A 15,452-nucleotide genomic window follows, 5' to 3' on the forward strand; every position below is an offset into this window, starting at 1 on the left:
GGCGACAGCGGGCCCGGGCTTCCTGCCGATCGTCCAGGGTGGTCTCCCCACCTCCGGGTCCTTCTGCCGTGGGGGGTGCATCCGCAGGGTCCGGGGTTCGGGGGGAGGGGGAGAGCCATTGTTCCTCCGACCACATTGCCCGAACCAAAGCCCAAGACAAAACCAACCAAGGCTCTCACGCTATCAGCGTGTCCCTCTCTCTGAGATTACGTGAATTCTCACACCTTTCACCCTAGAGTTACGGACCTAGACTAATTCACACGCCTCGGCGGGAACCCTGATGCTAGCTGTCTGACCCACGTCCTCTTAAACAGCCTGGCGCCAATCGAGGAGCCGGTTGTGCCAGCGATTAAACCTCGTTTAATCGAGCCTGTGCCGAGGTCTCACGTTAACGTTTATCGAAGTTCTATGCATCTTATTTTAGAAAGTGCAATGGTTTTTTAGGCCAATAATAAACAGACAACGAACGTGGTCTCCGCCCTGATCCTTTCCAGTTCGCTCTTAGACCCACGTCCCGCACACCACAGGGCCTTGCACTGCTTTTGTGTGTGTGTTTACAATAGGTGTCCCCTGGGGGGGCACTGGCCTTGATCCCTGACCCAGTGCCACCCCTGGTGAAGCGCATTCTCACGGCTTCCTCGCCGCAGGTCTTGGCAGGGAACGTGGTGTCCGGGTCCTATTTGCCTTCTTGCACAACCCCGTTCCCTGGAGTTAATAATTGCCTCCCTCGGCTTGTGTGCCCGGTCTCCGTGCATGTCTCAACGCACCCTCACAGCCTCCTGCAGCGGGGCGGGCTCCCCTCATTTGGGGGACCCCGTGCCTAAGAGCCTCCCGGGTCTCCCCTCGCCCTGGAGCCCGGCCTGCCCACGCTGCCCCAGGCTGCCGGTCCGCGGTGGCGGGTGGCGGGCGGGCGAGCCGGCACAGTTGCCAGCAGGACGGGCTCCCTCCAGGGCTCCTGGCACACACCGGCCTCTGGATCCCAGGCTCTCTCGGACCCTGTCTGTTTGCCCTGTTAGAGGGAGAACATCCTGGTCTCCTGAGCGGGTGCCTGGGAAGTGGAGGGCCTTTGCCTGGCTTTCTTCCAGGACTCACAACTGCTCGTCAGTGTGGCCAGCACAACAGCTGGGCGAGGCTGAGAGCCATTCTTCCCAAGACACGGAAGGGGTCGGTTTCCCCGAAAATAAGACAGTGTCTTATATTAATTTTTGCTCCCAAAGATGCGCTAGGTCTTATTTTCAGGGGATGTCTTATTTTTCCATGAAGAAGAATATGGTACACGTTTATTGTTAAATGAAAATAAATGAAACTTATTACCTGTATACGGTACGGTAGTACGGTAGTTGTCAACACAAACCAGACAAACTGTGAATCCTACAGTATTAAGAATTTACTCATTTATTCAATGACAATCATGTCATCATCTTCTGGAACATCATCATAACAACCCAATTCCCGAATTTCCTGGTGAATTTCTTGTGACTCCATTTCTTTCAGAATCAGTGGACCAAATCTCTCATGTTTAGCCTAGGGGGGCCTTATTTTCGGGGGGATGCCTTATATTTCACTCAGAAGGAAACCTGTAAGTAGGTCTTATTTTCGGAGGATGTCTTATTTTCGGGGAAACACGATATGTTTTGGCCCCACGAACTCGGTGCCTTCCTGAATGCTGACCCTGTGCTCATTCTCTCTCCTCTCTCCATCTTCCCTTAGTCCCAGTGCTTAGGGAATTCTCAGCGACATGTCTGGATGTTGCCTTCTTCCATCTAGTGTCCACAGATCCCAACCTTGGATTCCAGAGAGATTTTTTACATGTTTGTTCATTTCTCCCCTCTCCCTAGTTTCTGGAACTCTTGCCACTTGGATGTTGGGCTTGTCTTTTGAGAGGCACGGGAGCTGGTGGCCAGGGGTCCAGGGGCTGTTCCGCCGCTTCCTGCTCCAGACGTTGGTCTGTGCTTCCCCCGCCGCCTCCTCTGTGAGCACGGGGCTAACGGCGCCCACTCCAGGCTGCCGCCAGGTCACGCGAGGTGAGGTGAGCCGTGAGAACTGCACGGCCACCAGCCCTCTGCAGGGCTGCATGACATACCATTTCACAGGGGAGCTGCCATCAGAGTGCGGGTGCCTGTGGCTCCCGACCCCGTCCGGCCCCCCACCCCCCGTGATGGAGGCCTGAGGGGCCTGGCCTGGTGTAAGCTCTGGACAGCACTGACCAGCATGGTAATGACTGCATTTTCTGTCTTCCAGCTGCTTAGTTTGTTGTTATACATTCTGGAAGATTTCAGCTTTACCTTTCTTTCTTTTAAACATATTTCTATTGATTTTGGGGGGGGGGGGAGAGAAACACCAATGATGGGAGAGAACCATGGACCGGCTGCCCTCTACTCGCCCCACACTGGGGATGGAGCCCACAACTGGGGCGTGTGCCCTGACCCGGAACCGAACCGTGACCTCCTGGTGCCCAGGCCGGGCTGGGCTTTATCTCCCACCCCCGCCATGGGATTGCTCGCTTTCCAACGCACGTTTCCTTTGTCAGCGCCTTTCTCACTCGGTGAACATCCTTTCTTTATAGCCTCTCCCTGTTTTTGGATGCAACACCCTCTCCAGTATCTCTGAGGGTGTAATCTTAGCTTTTCTTCTTCTTGCTTTATTGTCTCTGTTCCTTCTGAGTCCCTTCTCCTTTGTCTCCTTCCTCTCCCTCAGGTGTTGGTGACCCTGGGGTGAGGCATTCTTAGCTGTGGGGCTCGCTGCCTGGGGAGCTGAGACCACACAAGTAGCCAGGTCACTCCCCTGAACACCCCACCCCCACCCCCGGCTGTCAATCTGTCCTCCAGAGCTGGGAGCTGATACGGAGCAACTCTCCTCTCTGAGGGTCCTAGTGGCACAGGGGACAGGGCAGGAGCACCCTCACTCCCCGCTGCACAGCAGGGCCTGCCCCGAGCTCCTCTGCTGCCGCCGAGGGCTGGGCCTGGGCCTGGGCCTCCTCCTTCACCACCTGCACTGTCACACGGGACCCCCTGGCACCACCAAACCACCTCCAGCTCCACGGGGTCCCACGTGCCTGTCCTCAAGGGCTCCTGCCTCCGAGGAATCCTTCCCCCACCGTCCGCATCGTCCCCTCGGGGAGAAAGAGGAGGGACCTGTTCCGTCATGTTTAGCTGCTTCACGCTGAACTCTCCCAGGGCTGGGAAGGGACCTGCCTAGTTGAGGAGGAAGCTGCTGTGTCAGGGAGGCTGGAGTTGCTGGTCTCACAGACGTGGCTTCTTCCGGGTTGGAGTCTTGGTACTGGGAGCTGCAAGAGGCAAAAGGCCCTGCAGCTGCACGCCAGAGAGGGGCGCCGTGGGCCTTTAACAATCAGCACAGGGACTAAGGAATGGGGGTGCACGCCCTGGGGTGGGGGGAGTGGGGCTGGGCTGCACATCACTGAGCTTACAACATGCCATCGCTTTAAGATGCATTCTGAGCAGGCCGGCCTGGCTCAGGGGTTGAGCAGTGACCTGTGACTCAGGAGGACATGGCTCGATTCCCGGTCAGGGCACAGGCCTGGTTGCAGCCTCCATCCCCAGTGGGGGGCGTGCAGGAGGCAGCCGATCAGTGCTTCTCATCATTGACGTTTCTGTCTCTTTTCCTCTCTAAAAATCAACAGAAATTTATTTTTTTAAAATAAAACGATGCACCCTGGCTTATGCGTCACTAGGAAAGAGCAAACGTCGCCCATTACATACGGACGCACCTCCATTGGATGGCGCGCGCTGACTTCAGAGACGTTAGGATGCAACGAAGCATCTCAAAACTTGACTGCGGAACAGGGCGATTTCGTTGCCGCAGTCGTCGGTTTGGGCGAACTCCTGCAGCCCCGGCGGGAGCCCGGCGTCCGGCCCGGTCTTGGGTGCGAGCGGGCGGAAGGCACCAGGTGTTTCCGTAAAGGAGGCCGGGCGGGGAGCAGCGGGGCTCCGCGGACAGAGGAGGCGGCCCCTGCCCGCCGCGCGCGCGCCCGCGACGCCAGCGCCCGCCCCGGGCCCGCCCCTTCCATAGGCTCCGCCCGCCCCGGAAGCGCGAGCCTTTCTCCTTCCACGTCACTGGCGTGAGGACCTGTTATCGCGATAGTTCCGTCTTTCCTCGAAGGCCTCCACCAACCCCTACATCGCGCGAGACCGCGCAGGGAGCTGGAGCGGGCGGCGCGCGCAGCGGCCGCGACGGGCGCAAGATGGCGACGGCGGCCTTAGCTCTCGTAAGTAAGCTCCCGGCGACGCGGGGTTTCGCCCAGCTGGCGGGCCGTCCGCCCGGGCAGGGTCCCCCGGGGACGCGGCGGTCGCTCGCGAGCCCTCACGCGCCTCGCGGCCTCAGGCCGCGTGAGGCGGGGGCGGAGCGGGCGCGAGGCGGGGGCTGAGCCGCGGCCGCAGCTTCCGGCCCGCGGGCTGCTGCTTCCGGCCGGAGGGCCGCGCGGGACCCAGACTGGGGCGCGTCTCGGGGGCCGTGCTGCGCGCCGAGCCCGGCCCCTTCGCGGGGCGCCCGTCAGGCCCCGGCGAGCCGCAGCCTCGGGCGGAGTTAGGCGGCTGGGGGCCCCCCTCTGCCTCCGGGGTGCGCCCGCGGCCCCGATTAGGGGGCGGGGTGTCTGGGAGAGGTGGCGTCCCGCCTCCCGCCGTGTCCAGAGGATGCCGGGCGCGCGGCGGGGAGGGTGGCCTGGGCGCCCCGCATCCGGAGCTGGACCTGCTCTCCGCTGATGCCCTCCGGGGAGTGGGCCCCACTCGGGAAGGGAAGGACGTGTTCTCTCGTAGTGACTTTGCCCCAAGCGCTACGCGAGGACTTGGGGGCACAGTGGGGCCCCGAGATCAGTTCCCACCCGCATGCCTTACACCGGTGCCCAGGGGAGCCATGCTCGGGTGGTGTGGGCGCCCGGCAGGAGGACCCTCCCGCTCCACTCAGGGCTCTCCCTCCTCTCGGCCACGGAGCGATTAGCGCAGGCGGGAACCCTGCTCACACTCATCCCCCGGGGCATGTCCCTCGTCCCTCCCCGTCCCCATCGGCTGAAGTCCCCGACCCCCTCCCCGACCCTTCGCTGGGCACTGCTGTCTGGCGTAGCAGACAGATGCTTCGCTTACCTGTCCCCACCCCCACCCAAACCGATGCAGTGGGCCCATTAGAGAAGGCATCTCGTGCAGGTGGCTGCAGGCTGAGCTGGTCGGGGAGACATCTGAGGGTTACGAAGTGCACGTGCTGAGGCTGCCTCTCCTGGGGCAGAGTGTGGGGCCGCAGCTAACGCCCTGTCCGCCCTGCCTGCTGCCTGCTGGAGCCACAGGAGCAGGTGACCTTGGTGAAGGGGAGTGAGAGGAGGTGAGGGTCAGGCCTGGGGGCCATCCTAGCAGCAGAGTTGAGTGATGACGGACAGGGAGGCTGAGACAAGGCCCCAGACTCCTGGGAAGGTGTGGGTGGAGGCGGGATGTGTGTGTCCCCGACCATCTGCAGAGCAGGTAACTACCAAGCCCCAGCCTGGGGGACCCCAGAGGCAGGAGCCGGCAGCCTGTGCTCACCGGGACTGCGGTGTGATGGGGCTTAGCTCAGCTGTGGCATCATCGCCGAGGATGCCTCACATCCTCCCCATCTGGGCCCGGTCTCCCCGAGCAGCCCTGCCCTGGGGCTGTGGGCATGCCCGTCTGCTTCTGCGGGTGTTCAGTGCCCAGTTTGGCATTGGCGAGGACTGGGCAGGGGGAAGGCAGCAGTGCTGTCTGAGCTTTGACACTGGACTTCATGGACAGGGACTCTCTTAGGTACTCCACAGGTGCACACGCATGCACACATGCTAACTCTCACCAGCCCCAGGAGACAGGCCTGAACTCAGAGCCTGCGGCCAGGGAACGTCAAGTAACTACTTCACTCGGGGTTTCCTGGTGGACTCATCCTATTTTCCCTCGGGCTGCTGACCGGGGCAGGGCTGGGGTTTGGGTCCCATCACCTGGGCTGCGCTGCCTTCGGAGGGCTCCGCTCCAGGCGCTGCTGTCCGGATGGCTGTGACCACAGAGCCCTCAGACTGGGTGGCCAGAGGACAGCCTGAGGAGCCGTGCTGACCCAGACGGTGGCCTCAGTGTCTGCTAACCCCAGAGCCCTGGGCATTTATTTAATAACTTTCATGTTTGTTCTATTTTTAAAATCACCTGAGGATATTTTTTCCCATTGACTTCTAGAGAGAGAGAGGGAGAGAGAGAAACATAGACGTGAGAGAGACACATCGATTGGTTGCCTTGAGCTCAAGCCTCAACTAGAGCCCAGGATTGAACCTGCAGCCCAGGGATGTGCCCTTGACCGGGAATTGAACTTGTTGCCCCTCAGGCCACAGACTGATTCTCTAACCACTGAGCAAGCCAGCCATGGCAATTTTTTGTTGTTTTTTAATTGACTTTAAAGAGGGGAAGGGAGAGAAAGAGAAACATCCATTTGTTGCTCCACTTCTTTATATATTCCTTGGTTGATTTTGTATATGCCCAGATTGGGCTCGAACCCACAACCTTAGCATATCAGACGACACTAACCAACTGAGCTAGCCCGAGAGGCCTAGGCACAGCTACACGATGTGAAATGACTCACTCATTGTGTGTGGCAGTGTCGTCACCAGGACCTGCTTGTTTGTGATCACAAAGTGTTTTCGCTAGTCAGAGTGCTGTCTTATTTTTACTTTTGCTTTTAGATTCGCTTCCCAGTCACAGCTGACGTTCCGCAGTGTTCTAGATAGTTCAGATGTTTTGAGTTAGTTCAGTTAGCACAGCCGCCCAGTAGGCTCTTCCCAGACTCTTGCCTTCACCCTGTCCTGGGCCCTGAGCCGGCCTCACAGGGACGGGGAGAGCAGGGAGCTGTCCATAGTGCACCCTCCACTGGCCCTGCCGGCGGGCCTCGGGGCTGAAGTGAGCCCTTGCTGCGGGCCTTGAGGCAGCCTCTGCTCTGGGTGTGCTGGGGCTGTCAGGGGGCGGGGTGAGGCCCAGCTGCCATGCACACCATTTCGTCCAGCAGTGGTGCCGGGTTCAGAGTGGCTGCAGGCGAGGGGCAGGGCTGGTGAGCCACAGCTTCAGTGCCACTGGCCGTGCCTCCCGTGCAGCCTGGCCGGTGTTGCTGTCCCTCCTTTGGGGCCAGAGTGTCTGAGACTCGTGGCTGAGTCATCCCGGCTGTGGTATGGTCTGTGCACAGGGCTCCCGGCGTGGGCATGCCACCCTGTGTTCCTAGGTGTCTGAGGCCTCATCCTGGCGCGGGGGGGGGGGGGGTTGGGGGGGGGGAGTGCCTTCTGCTCTTGGTTCCCGCTGTGCAGCCTCGGCCCTTCACCAAGGCCCCGCTCCTCTACATCGCCTGTGTTCAGCCTTGTCTTTGTCCCACCACCCTGCTCAGCCCGGGGGGCGCTCTCCATCGCTCTTCGCGCAGCGTTCCTTGGCCGTGGGTGTGGGTTAGAGCTGTGACCAGGATCTCAGCTGCCCTCGTTAGCGTGAGATGGGCAGACCCTGGACGTTTACTGCAAGGGGAGTTCTTGTGCCTTCAGAAGACACCTCAGAGGTGGCTCAGGAGGGGCCTGGGCCCTGGGCTGAGGCAGAGCCTCAGGTGTTGAGACGGAAGCTGAGCTGTGGCCGGCCCAGGCGTTGTGCAGCGTGCTCGACAGGTGCCCTTGTCCTGCTGGCAGGAGAGGAACTGATCGAAGACTGAGCTTCGTGGCCGGAGGGCAGACCTGCCTTCCCTTGGCTCTGCCCCTCTGCCCTCCTCTCCTGGGGACTTGCTGCCAGCGAGGGCTGCCCCAGATTCTGCTGTGGTTTGTGGCAGGGCCCTGGACAGCCGGAGGAACGGGCAGGGCGGAGAGGAGGAGTGTCAGAAACGTTCAGGGCCAAGCCAGCGCTGGCCCCTTCCTGTGCCCCTGCCCAGCCTCCCTGGCTGGCCGGGGAGCTCAGCCCTTAGCTGGGGAAGGCGAGAGGGCCTGGGTGGATGGGTCTTGTGACTGTCCATCACAACATCTCCTTCCTGCCTGCAGCAGGTCAATGGCCAGCAAGGAGGGGGGTCCGAGCCGGCGGCGGCGGCGGCGGCAGTGGTGGCAGCGGGAGACAAATGGAAACCGCCACAGGTACTGACCTTAAGCATCCTCGCCCTCAGGCCCGCCTGCCCGCCCGCCCGCCCGCCCGCCCGCCCGCCCGCCTGCCCGCCTGCCTGCGCGTCCCTGGGCCCCGAGAGAAGTGGCCAGGGCGGGGCGGGAGGAGCCCAGGCACTCTTCTCCTGGGCAGAGGCACCTGTCCTGCTCCCTGACCCCCAGCCTCAGGCCGGGCTCTCGCTTCCTGTCCCTGCCTCTGCCCTGAGCATCACCCGCCTCTGTGGCGGGCCATAGCTGTGCGTGTCTGCGCACTAGGCAGATGTATGTCACCTCAGCCCTGTACGCTCTGAGCCGCTGGTGTGCAGAGGGCTGATGGCTGTCCAGCGCGCAGGGAGCAGTGAAGAGTACAGACTCAAATAAAATAGCAAAGCAGAACTCCGTGCAAGCCAAAGCACGGGTCTAGGCAGACTGGTCTTGGTGGGTGTGGGCAGATGTGTCCTGCTCCGGCGCCTGGCCCTTGGCAGGGGCTGTGGGAAGTGGAGAGGGCGGTGGGTGGTAGAGTTCTTGGTGGTTCGCCATGGCAGCGCCTGCCTCCAGGGGTTCCAGCGGGGCCTTAGCGACGGAGCCAGAGCCGGTGACCGCTGGGCTGGTTCCTCCTCTGGGTCATTTCGTCCCCCCTTTGGGGAAGGGCTGAGGCATGTGGCCTGGGCCCTGGGAAGTTATGGGGCTGCAGCTGATGGGCGGGGGGCCAGGCGGTCAGAGCGCTCCTCCAGCCAGCCCTCACCGGCCCTGGCTGGCTGTGCAGCAGCCATTGGTCGGGAGAGAAGGGCCTTTTGTTTACCGAGACAAAGAGGAGATTGAAAGTTTCTAAGGGGCTGAATGGGGGCTGGCATCGATGACCATGGTGACAGCCTGCTCTAGCGTGCAGCCCTGGCTGTGGGGCCTCTCTCCCACTAAGGAGGCCTGGGTGGGGGCCAGCTGGTTGCCAGGGGAGGGGCCTCCTGCCCTTTCACCTGTGCTGCTGGTCAGGATGCTGGTTCTGGGGTTTGGGTCAGCCAGCCCCTTCCTGACTCCTCTGTTCCTCTGTCCTTGATCGCCGCTCCTGTGCTGGTCCCTCCCGAGGCTGCATGCCCAGGGCTCCAGCACTCCCTGGAGGAGCCAGCCCCTGAGCTGGCGGGCAGGCGGGGGTGCTCAGACGCCCGTCGCCCACACTCTGCTTAGTCTGGTGGCTATACTTCTGCTTACACGGCTGTGTTCTTCCCTCTCATGCAGCCTAGAAATGAGTTTTGACAGAGGAATGTAAACTAATCCTAGTAGCATCTGCTCTGGCCTGCAGCAGGCTCTGCCTACCTCCCAGAGCCTCTCCTGGACCCTGGGCTCCTCTGCCAGGTGCTGGAGGGCGTCTGGTCCTCCGTCCCTCCCCGGTGGTCCGCGCCTGCCTCTCCCGGGGCTGCCTCAGCCAGGAGGAGTTTGGCAAAGGGCAGGAGCTGGGACAGCCTCTCCAGGCCCTCTGGGCCGCGTGCAGGTGGGGCTGGAGTGCTGCACCAGGTGGGGCCCTTCCCACACACACGTTGCTGCAGCGGTCCCTGGACTCCTCCCCAGCAGGGGGCTGGGATGGCCATCTGGGGAGTGAGGAGCCCTGGACCATCCAGAGCCCCCCCCCCCCCGTCCTGGAGGACAGCGGGGGCCGGCACGGGACGGAGGTTCTGGAGTCAGGCTGGCCACAAGGCTGCCCCTCCTGCCACTTGCCACTGTCTTGGTGGCTGCTGAGAAGGCCATTGTGGGCTGGGCTCTGCGGTTGCTCCAGGTTGGTCCAGGGCCCCCAAGGTACCTGCTGCCTCGGTATACGTCCTGACATGGTCCGGGGGGACTGCTTTGTGCTCCTGGAGCGGGCTCCTGGGTCCACGTGAGGGAGGCCTTGAGCTTGGTGCTGACACTTCCCTGCTCCCCCACTAGGGGACAGACTCCATCAAGATGGAGAACGGGCAGAGCACAGCCACAAAGCTGGGACTGCCTCCTCTGACGCCCGAGCAGCAGGAGGCCCTCCAGAAGGTGAGAGTGTACCTCCCGGGGCTGGGTGGGCACGGAGCCCCTTGGGGTAGAAGAAGGCCCGTTTCCCCTCAGGCCGGGCCCCCCAGTGCTCCTCACCGCTTTCTCTCCCAGGCCAAGAAGTACGCCATGGAGCAGAGCATCAAGAGTGTGCTGGTGAAGCAGACCATCGCGCACCAGCAGCAGCAGCTCACCAACCTGCAGGTGAGCCGCCGCCCGCCCTCCCACCTCCCACCCCTCTTCCTTCTTTTCCTCCTGCGCCTGTGGCTCCCCACCAGGTGTGTGGTCTCGGTTTCTCAAGGACTCCTTCTGGGGACGCCTGGGTTCCTCCCCGGCATTGAGTAACCACCTTATCCGCCTTTGAGCACCCATGGCCCCTCCCGCCCCTTCTCTGTAGCTCTGCCCGCTCCCCGAGCCAGCTCCTCTCCTCGGACTTCAGACTGTTGCTCAGGTCGCCCCGCACCCGTGCCCCCCGCTGCACAGCTGTCGGTGCAGCACGTAGGGGCTTCCTCCCTGCCCCGGGGCCTTGGATAAGAAAGGTCAGGCTCCCACCCCTGCAGCGAGTCCAGACCCCACGGGCTGGGGCCGGGAATGAGGACAGGCTGGGCACCTCCATAGGCCCTGCTTTAGACCTGTGGCTGGAAGCTGCGATGCAGCCAGGCGAGGCCGACAGGTGCCTGGGCCTTGAGCCCCGCCCCTGCCCAGCCCCAGACAGTCACGCTGCCAGGTGATGCCTGGCTGGTCCCTTCCTCTCGCCCCCCTCTCCCTTGTGCCCCCGCCGGCCGGCCAGGCTGTGGGGCAGGGCACCTGGGGCCCTGAGGCCCTCCTGGGCAGGTGCCGGCAGCCGCCAGCGGCCGGCCATGTGGGAAGGCAGGCGGGCCTCTTGGCAGGGCGGGGACTCCGGGCCTTGCCGCTGTCTGCGTGAGGTGTGACAAGAGCGGGAGACTGCTCGGCTCCAACAGACTGAACTCTGTCTTTACTGTCTTTCAGATGGCAGCAGTGACAATGGGCTTTGGAGATCCTCTCTCACCTTTGCAATCGGTCAATAGAAATGCTCACTTCTTCCGGGCTCATGTCCTTAGTCAGGCTAGAGGGGGGCAGTGCAGCCGCGTGCTGGGGACCTTGCTCCCTGAGCCGGCCCTGCCCGCCAGCTCGGACGAGCGCAACAGAGCGCCAGGCGTGGCGGGGCCAGTGTTGTGGGCGGGCACCCACCTGGGACCGCCCCGGGGAGGCCTCCATCTGCTCTGAGGGTCAGGTAACTGCGGAGGCAGCCGGCCAGGAGGGTAGGTGCCCACGCCTGGCCCGCCTGCACCGTGCCGCCTCCACATACAGTGCACCGCCCAGGCCCCAGGCTGCCGTGGCTCTTGGGTTGGGGTCAGGCCCTGAGAAGAGAAGGGTCGTAACTCGTGGCCCCATCAGACCCTGGAGGGAGGATGGATGGACAAGGTGGGGACTGGGGGAACCCGAGCCAGCAAGAGAGGGAAGGGCAAGAACTTGGGCCTTGGGCCCGGCTGTGAGCAAGGGGTAGAGGGCCTGGAGCCAGGGAGGAGGTGGTAGCCTGGCCTTGGCTGCCACGGCAGAGGAGTCTGGGAAGGAGACACCCCTCCATCCCCCAGAGCAGCTGAGGAGGCCAGGGACCCTGTGGGAACATGGCCCTTTCTCAGGGGGCCGTTCCTGGGCATGCCGTTGTCACAGGGGCCAGACAGACCCAGTGTCCTCTGGGAAGCGTCTGTCTGTGGGAACGTCAGGGAGAGGGTCTTCGCCCACCGGCTTGGGAGCTCCCACTGGAGAGGGACATGCTTCTGTCTTGGGGGACTCTGAGGAGGGACAGGTGGTTTCATGTGTCAGGTGCCTAGTGAGAGGGTCATGGTCCACCTCTGGGGTCCTTGGTCTCCACAGGGAGCCTGAGGCCTGTGTCAGGAGCCCAGTTTGAGGAGGTGCCCAATTTGGGGGGAGCTGAGGACCTTTTTTAGGTCCCTCCTGGAGGGAGGGCATGCCCGGCTTGTACTAAGCTGGAATCTAAAGAGGAAATGGGCCTCTGGTTGTGGGGACTTTGTGAGGGTGAGGGGCACCCTGTTGGTGTAGAAGCTAGAGCCCGGGCCCCACCATCTTTGCCTGCCCTGGGCTGGGGTCTTCCCCGGGGCCCAGCTCCTCTCCGTGGCACACTGTTGGGCTCCAGGCACCCCTCTGCCAGGCACATGGTGCCGAGGTGGCGGGAATGGGAGCCCTTCCCTGGGGGCATGGGGAGTCACAAAGCACCATGGCCAAACTCAGCCCGATGCGGAGGCAGGGTCTGCCCTGGGCCTGCCGGACCTGTCACCTCCTGATGTTTCTGGGGCCACATCCTCTGGGTGCGTGGGGGGCTCCAGGCAGCTCTTTTGTGAGGGGCTTGAGGCTCGGGGGTCTTGCAGTCCCTGAGCCCCTGTCTGAGCTGGCCCTGCACAAGTAGCTATTCCCTCTGCAGGGAGCCCCCAGTCTGGGCTCCTGACCTTCCCTGGGCTCTTCTGGGCGCCCTGCCTTGGGTCCCCTCTTGCCTCCACACCAGTGGGTCCTTCCAGCCTGGGTGGCTCCCCTCCCTCTTCTGTTGGAACACTTGGTCAGGACCCAGGAGGATCTCCCAGTCCAGCCCAGGTTTCCTGGTCTCTAGGCTGGAGGGTGGGCTGGACGGGAGGGCCACAGCCCTGCCTCCCAACCACCTGTCAGCTTTGCTGCCAGTCTGTCCAGGACCTGGGCGGGCCCGGGTGTGTCCGTGTCCTGCCTCTGGGCCTGGTCTTCCTTCCTGGGGCAGGGTTCTGCGGACCCTCCCCACCCTGTCCGCAGGGCTGAGCCTGCACCGCGCTGCTGCGTGGGGAGCCCTCACCACAGTGCTGAGTGGGTGGGCCCGGAGGGGCGTGGGCTGCCTAGCCTCCTGCCACCCCGTCACAAGCCAGTGGCACTCTCTCCCCTTGTGTCCTGCTCCAGATGGCAGCTCAGCGGCAGCGGGCACTGGCCATCATGTGCCGGGTCTACGTGGGCTCCATCTACTATGAGCTGGGGGAGGACACCATTCGCCAGGCCTTTGCCCCCTTTGGGCCCATCAAGAGCATTGACATGTCCTGGGACTCGGTCACCATGAAGCACAAGGTGAGATTTGCTCTGCTCTGCCCCCCACCCCACCCCGGGCTCTCCAGGCCTAATGCTACATCCCTGCGTCCAGGGCTTTGCCTTTGTGGAGTACGAGGTCCCAGAGGCTGCGCAGCTGGCCTTGGAGCAGATGAACTCAGTGATGCTGGGCGGCAGGAACATCAAGGTGGGTGCCAGGGAGGCGGGCCCTGGGCTCATGGGAGATATGCTCCGTCCAATCACCCAGGAGATGCAGTCACCCTCCAGAGGCCTCAAGTGGCCAATGGCTGATGGGCGGCTCTTGGTCCCCTGCCTCTCCCCCAGGTGGGCAGGCCCAGCAACATAGGGCAGGCCCAGCCCATCATAGACCAGCTGGCAGAAGAGGCACGTGCCTTCAACCGAATCTACGTGGCTTCTGTGCACCAGGACCTGTCCGATGACGACATCAAGAGCGTGTTTGAGGCCTTTGGCAAGATCAAATCTTGCACACTGGCCCGGGACCCTACGACCGGCAAGCACAAGGGCTATGGCTTCATTGGTGAGATGGGAGAGGCTGAGGCAGGGCCTGGGCTGGGCCCTCCCCGCTCTGGCCCACCCTCACTGCTGCTCCTGCCCTGCAGAGTACGAGAAGGCCCAGTCGTCTCAAGATGCCGTGTCTTCCATGAACCTCTTTGACCTGGGTGGCCAGTATTTGCGGGTGGGCAAGGCTGTCACACCCCCTATGCCCCTGCTTACACCTGCTACACCTGGAGGCCTCCCGCCAGCTGCTGCTGTGGCTGCAGCCGCAGCCACAGCCAAGATCACGGCTCAGGTGAGGGCTAGTAGTTGGGTGGGTTCCATCCTGGGCAGTAGGCCCCCGTGCTTAGGAGACTGACTGGGCCTCGGGGTGGTGTAGAGTGGAGGCAGCCAGACTTGGGACTCAGTGTGGTGGCCTTTGTGGTTGCAGGAAGCAGTGGCCGGAGCAGCGGTGTTGGGTACTCTGGCCACACCTGGACTGGTGTCCCCTGCACTGACTCTGGCCCAACCCTTGGGGGCTTTACCTCAGGCTGTCATGGCTGCCCAGGCCCCAGGAGTCATCACAGGTGAGCCGGAGTGGGTCAAGACTCCCTCCTTCCCCTGCCCCTCTCCTCTGGGCTCACTCCCCCAGCTGCCCTCAGCTTAGGCGCCTACAAACCCCAGGCAGGCCAGCCCTGGTGCGTGGCGCTGTGCTCCCTCCTGAAGGAGGGAGGTGGGGAGTGACGGCTGGACTTGGTGTGTTTGCTGCAGGTGTGACCCCAGCCCGGCCTCCCATTCCGGTCACCATCCCCTCTGTGGGAGTGGTGAACCCCATCCTTGCCAGCCCTCCGACGCTGGGCCTCCTGGAGCCCAAGAAGGAGAAGGAGGAGGAGGAGCTGTTCACCGAGTCTGAGCGGCCGGAGATGCTGAGTGAGCAGGAGCACATGAGCATCTCGGGCAGCAGCGCCCGCCACATGGTCATGCAGAAGTTGCTCCGCAAGCAGGAGGTGGGGCCGGGTGGGGCCGGGCCGGGTGGGGGATGAGGTGGGGGGGCGGTGCTGTGGTTCAGCAGCGCTCAGCTGTCATCCCCCCACAGTCCACGGTGATGGTTCTGCGCAATATGGTGGACCCCAAGGACATTGACGACGACCTGGAGGGGGAGGTGACGGAGGAGTGCGGCAAGTTCGGCGCCGTCAACCGCGTCATCATCTACCAGGAGAAGCAGGGCGAGGAGGAGGACGCCGAGATCATCGTGAAGATCTTTGTGGAGTTCTCCATGGCCTCTGAGACTCACAAGGCCATCCAGGCCCTCAATGGGCGCTGGTTTGCCGGCCGCAAGGTGGTGGCTGAAGTGTATGACCAGGAGCGATTTGATAACAGTGACCTCTCCGCGTGACCTTGGCCCCATTCCCTGGACTTGCACTTGCTCCTTTTTCCCCTGGGTTTTGTAGTGTCTTGGCCCGCCCGCGCGCATAAAGTGCAGATGCTGCTGGCCAAAGGCCATGGTGGTCCAGTGCTTCTTGGCTGGGGGACTGCGGATGCCTGGAGGCGTTGGTGGGCTGGCAGGGCTGCCCTATAAGTGAGAGCAGGCAGGAGGGGGGCGGTCACTGAGCTCAGAGGGCCGGTTATGGGAAGAGGGTGCCGGGCTGCATCAGTGATCAGGGGGCCAACTCCACGGAGGGAATAAACGCGGGAAGGTCTAGGCAAGGTGGGAGGAAGTCCAGGGCCCGCACACCTCTAGCCACCGCGGACTTCAGTT

General features: G+C 62.8%; 1 protein-coding gene across 6 annotated transcripts; it reads left to right on the forward strand.

Annotated features, from left to right (window-relative positions):
- The first annotated feature begins 4,067 nt into the window (after positions 1–4,067).
- Positions 4,068–15,188, forward strand: PUF60 (poly(U) binding splicing factor 60). Of its 6 annotated transcripts, none has more exons than XM_036437456.2 (12): positions 4,068–4,225; positions 7,994–8,083; positions 10,004–10,099; positions 10,211–10,300; positions 11,087–11,137; positions 13,058–13,219; positions 13,293–13,385; positions 13,523–13,736; positions 13,819–14,009; positions 14,145–14,280; positions 14,465–14,700; positions 14,790–15,188. In XM_036437456.2, exons 1-12 carry the CDS (start codon positions 4,202–4,204, stop codon positions 15,087–15,089), a joined length of 1,683 nt encoding a protein of 560 aa, XP_036293349.1. In that variant the 5' UTR covers positions 4,068–4,201; the 3' UTR covers positions 15,090–15,188. The 6 variants fall into 6 exon arrangements, with proteins under 6 accessions (XP_036293349.1, XP_036293354.1, XP_036293352.1 ...); XM_036437457.2 differs by having other exon boundaries at positions 4,094–4,225; positions 7,997–8,083; XM_036437461.2 differs by lacking the exon at positions 11,087–11,137 and having other exon boundaries at positions 4,069–4,225.
- The last annotated feature ends 264 nt before the right edge of the window (positions 15,189–15,452 follow it).

Source organism: Pipistrellus kuhlii, unplaced genomic scaffold, assembly GCF_014108245.1.
Source record: "Pipistrellus kuhlii isolate mPipKuh1 unplaced genomic scaffold, mPipKuh1.p scaffold_m20_p_14, whole genome shotgun sequence".
Classification (NCBI taxonomy): Eukaryota; Metazoa; Chordata; class Mammalia; order Chiroptera; family Vespertilionidae; genus Pipistrellus; species Pipistrellus kuhlii.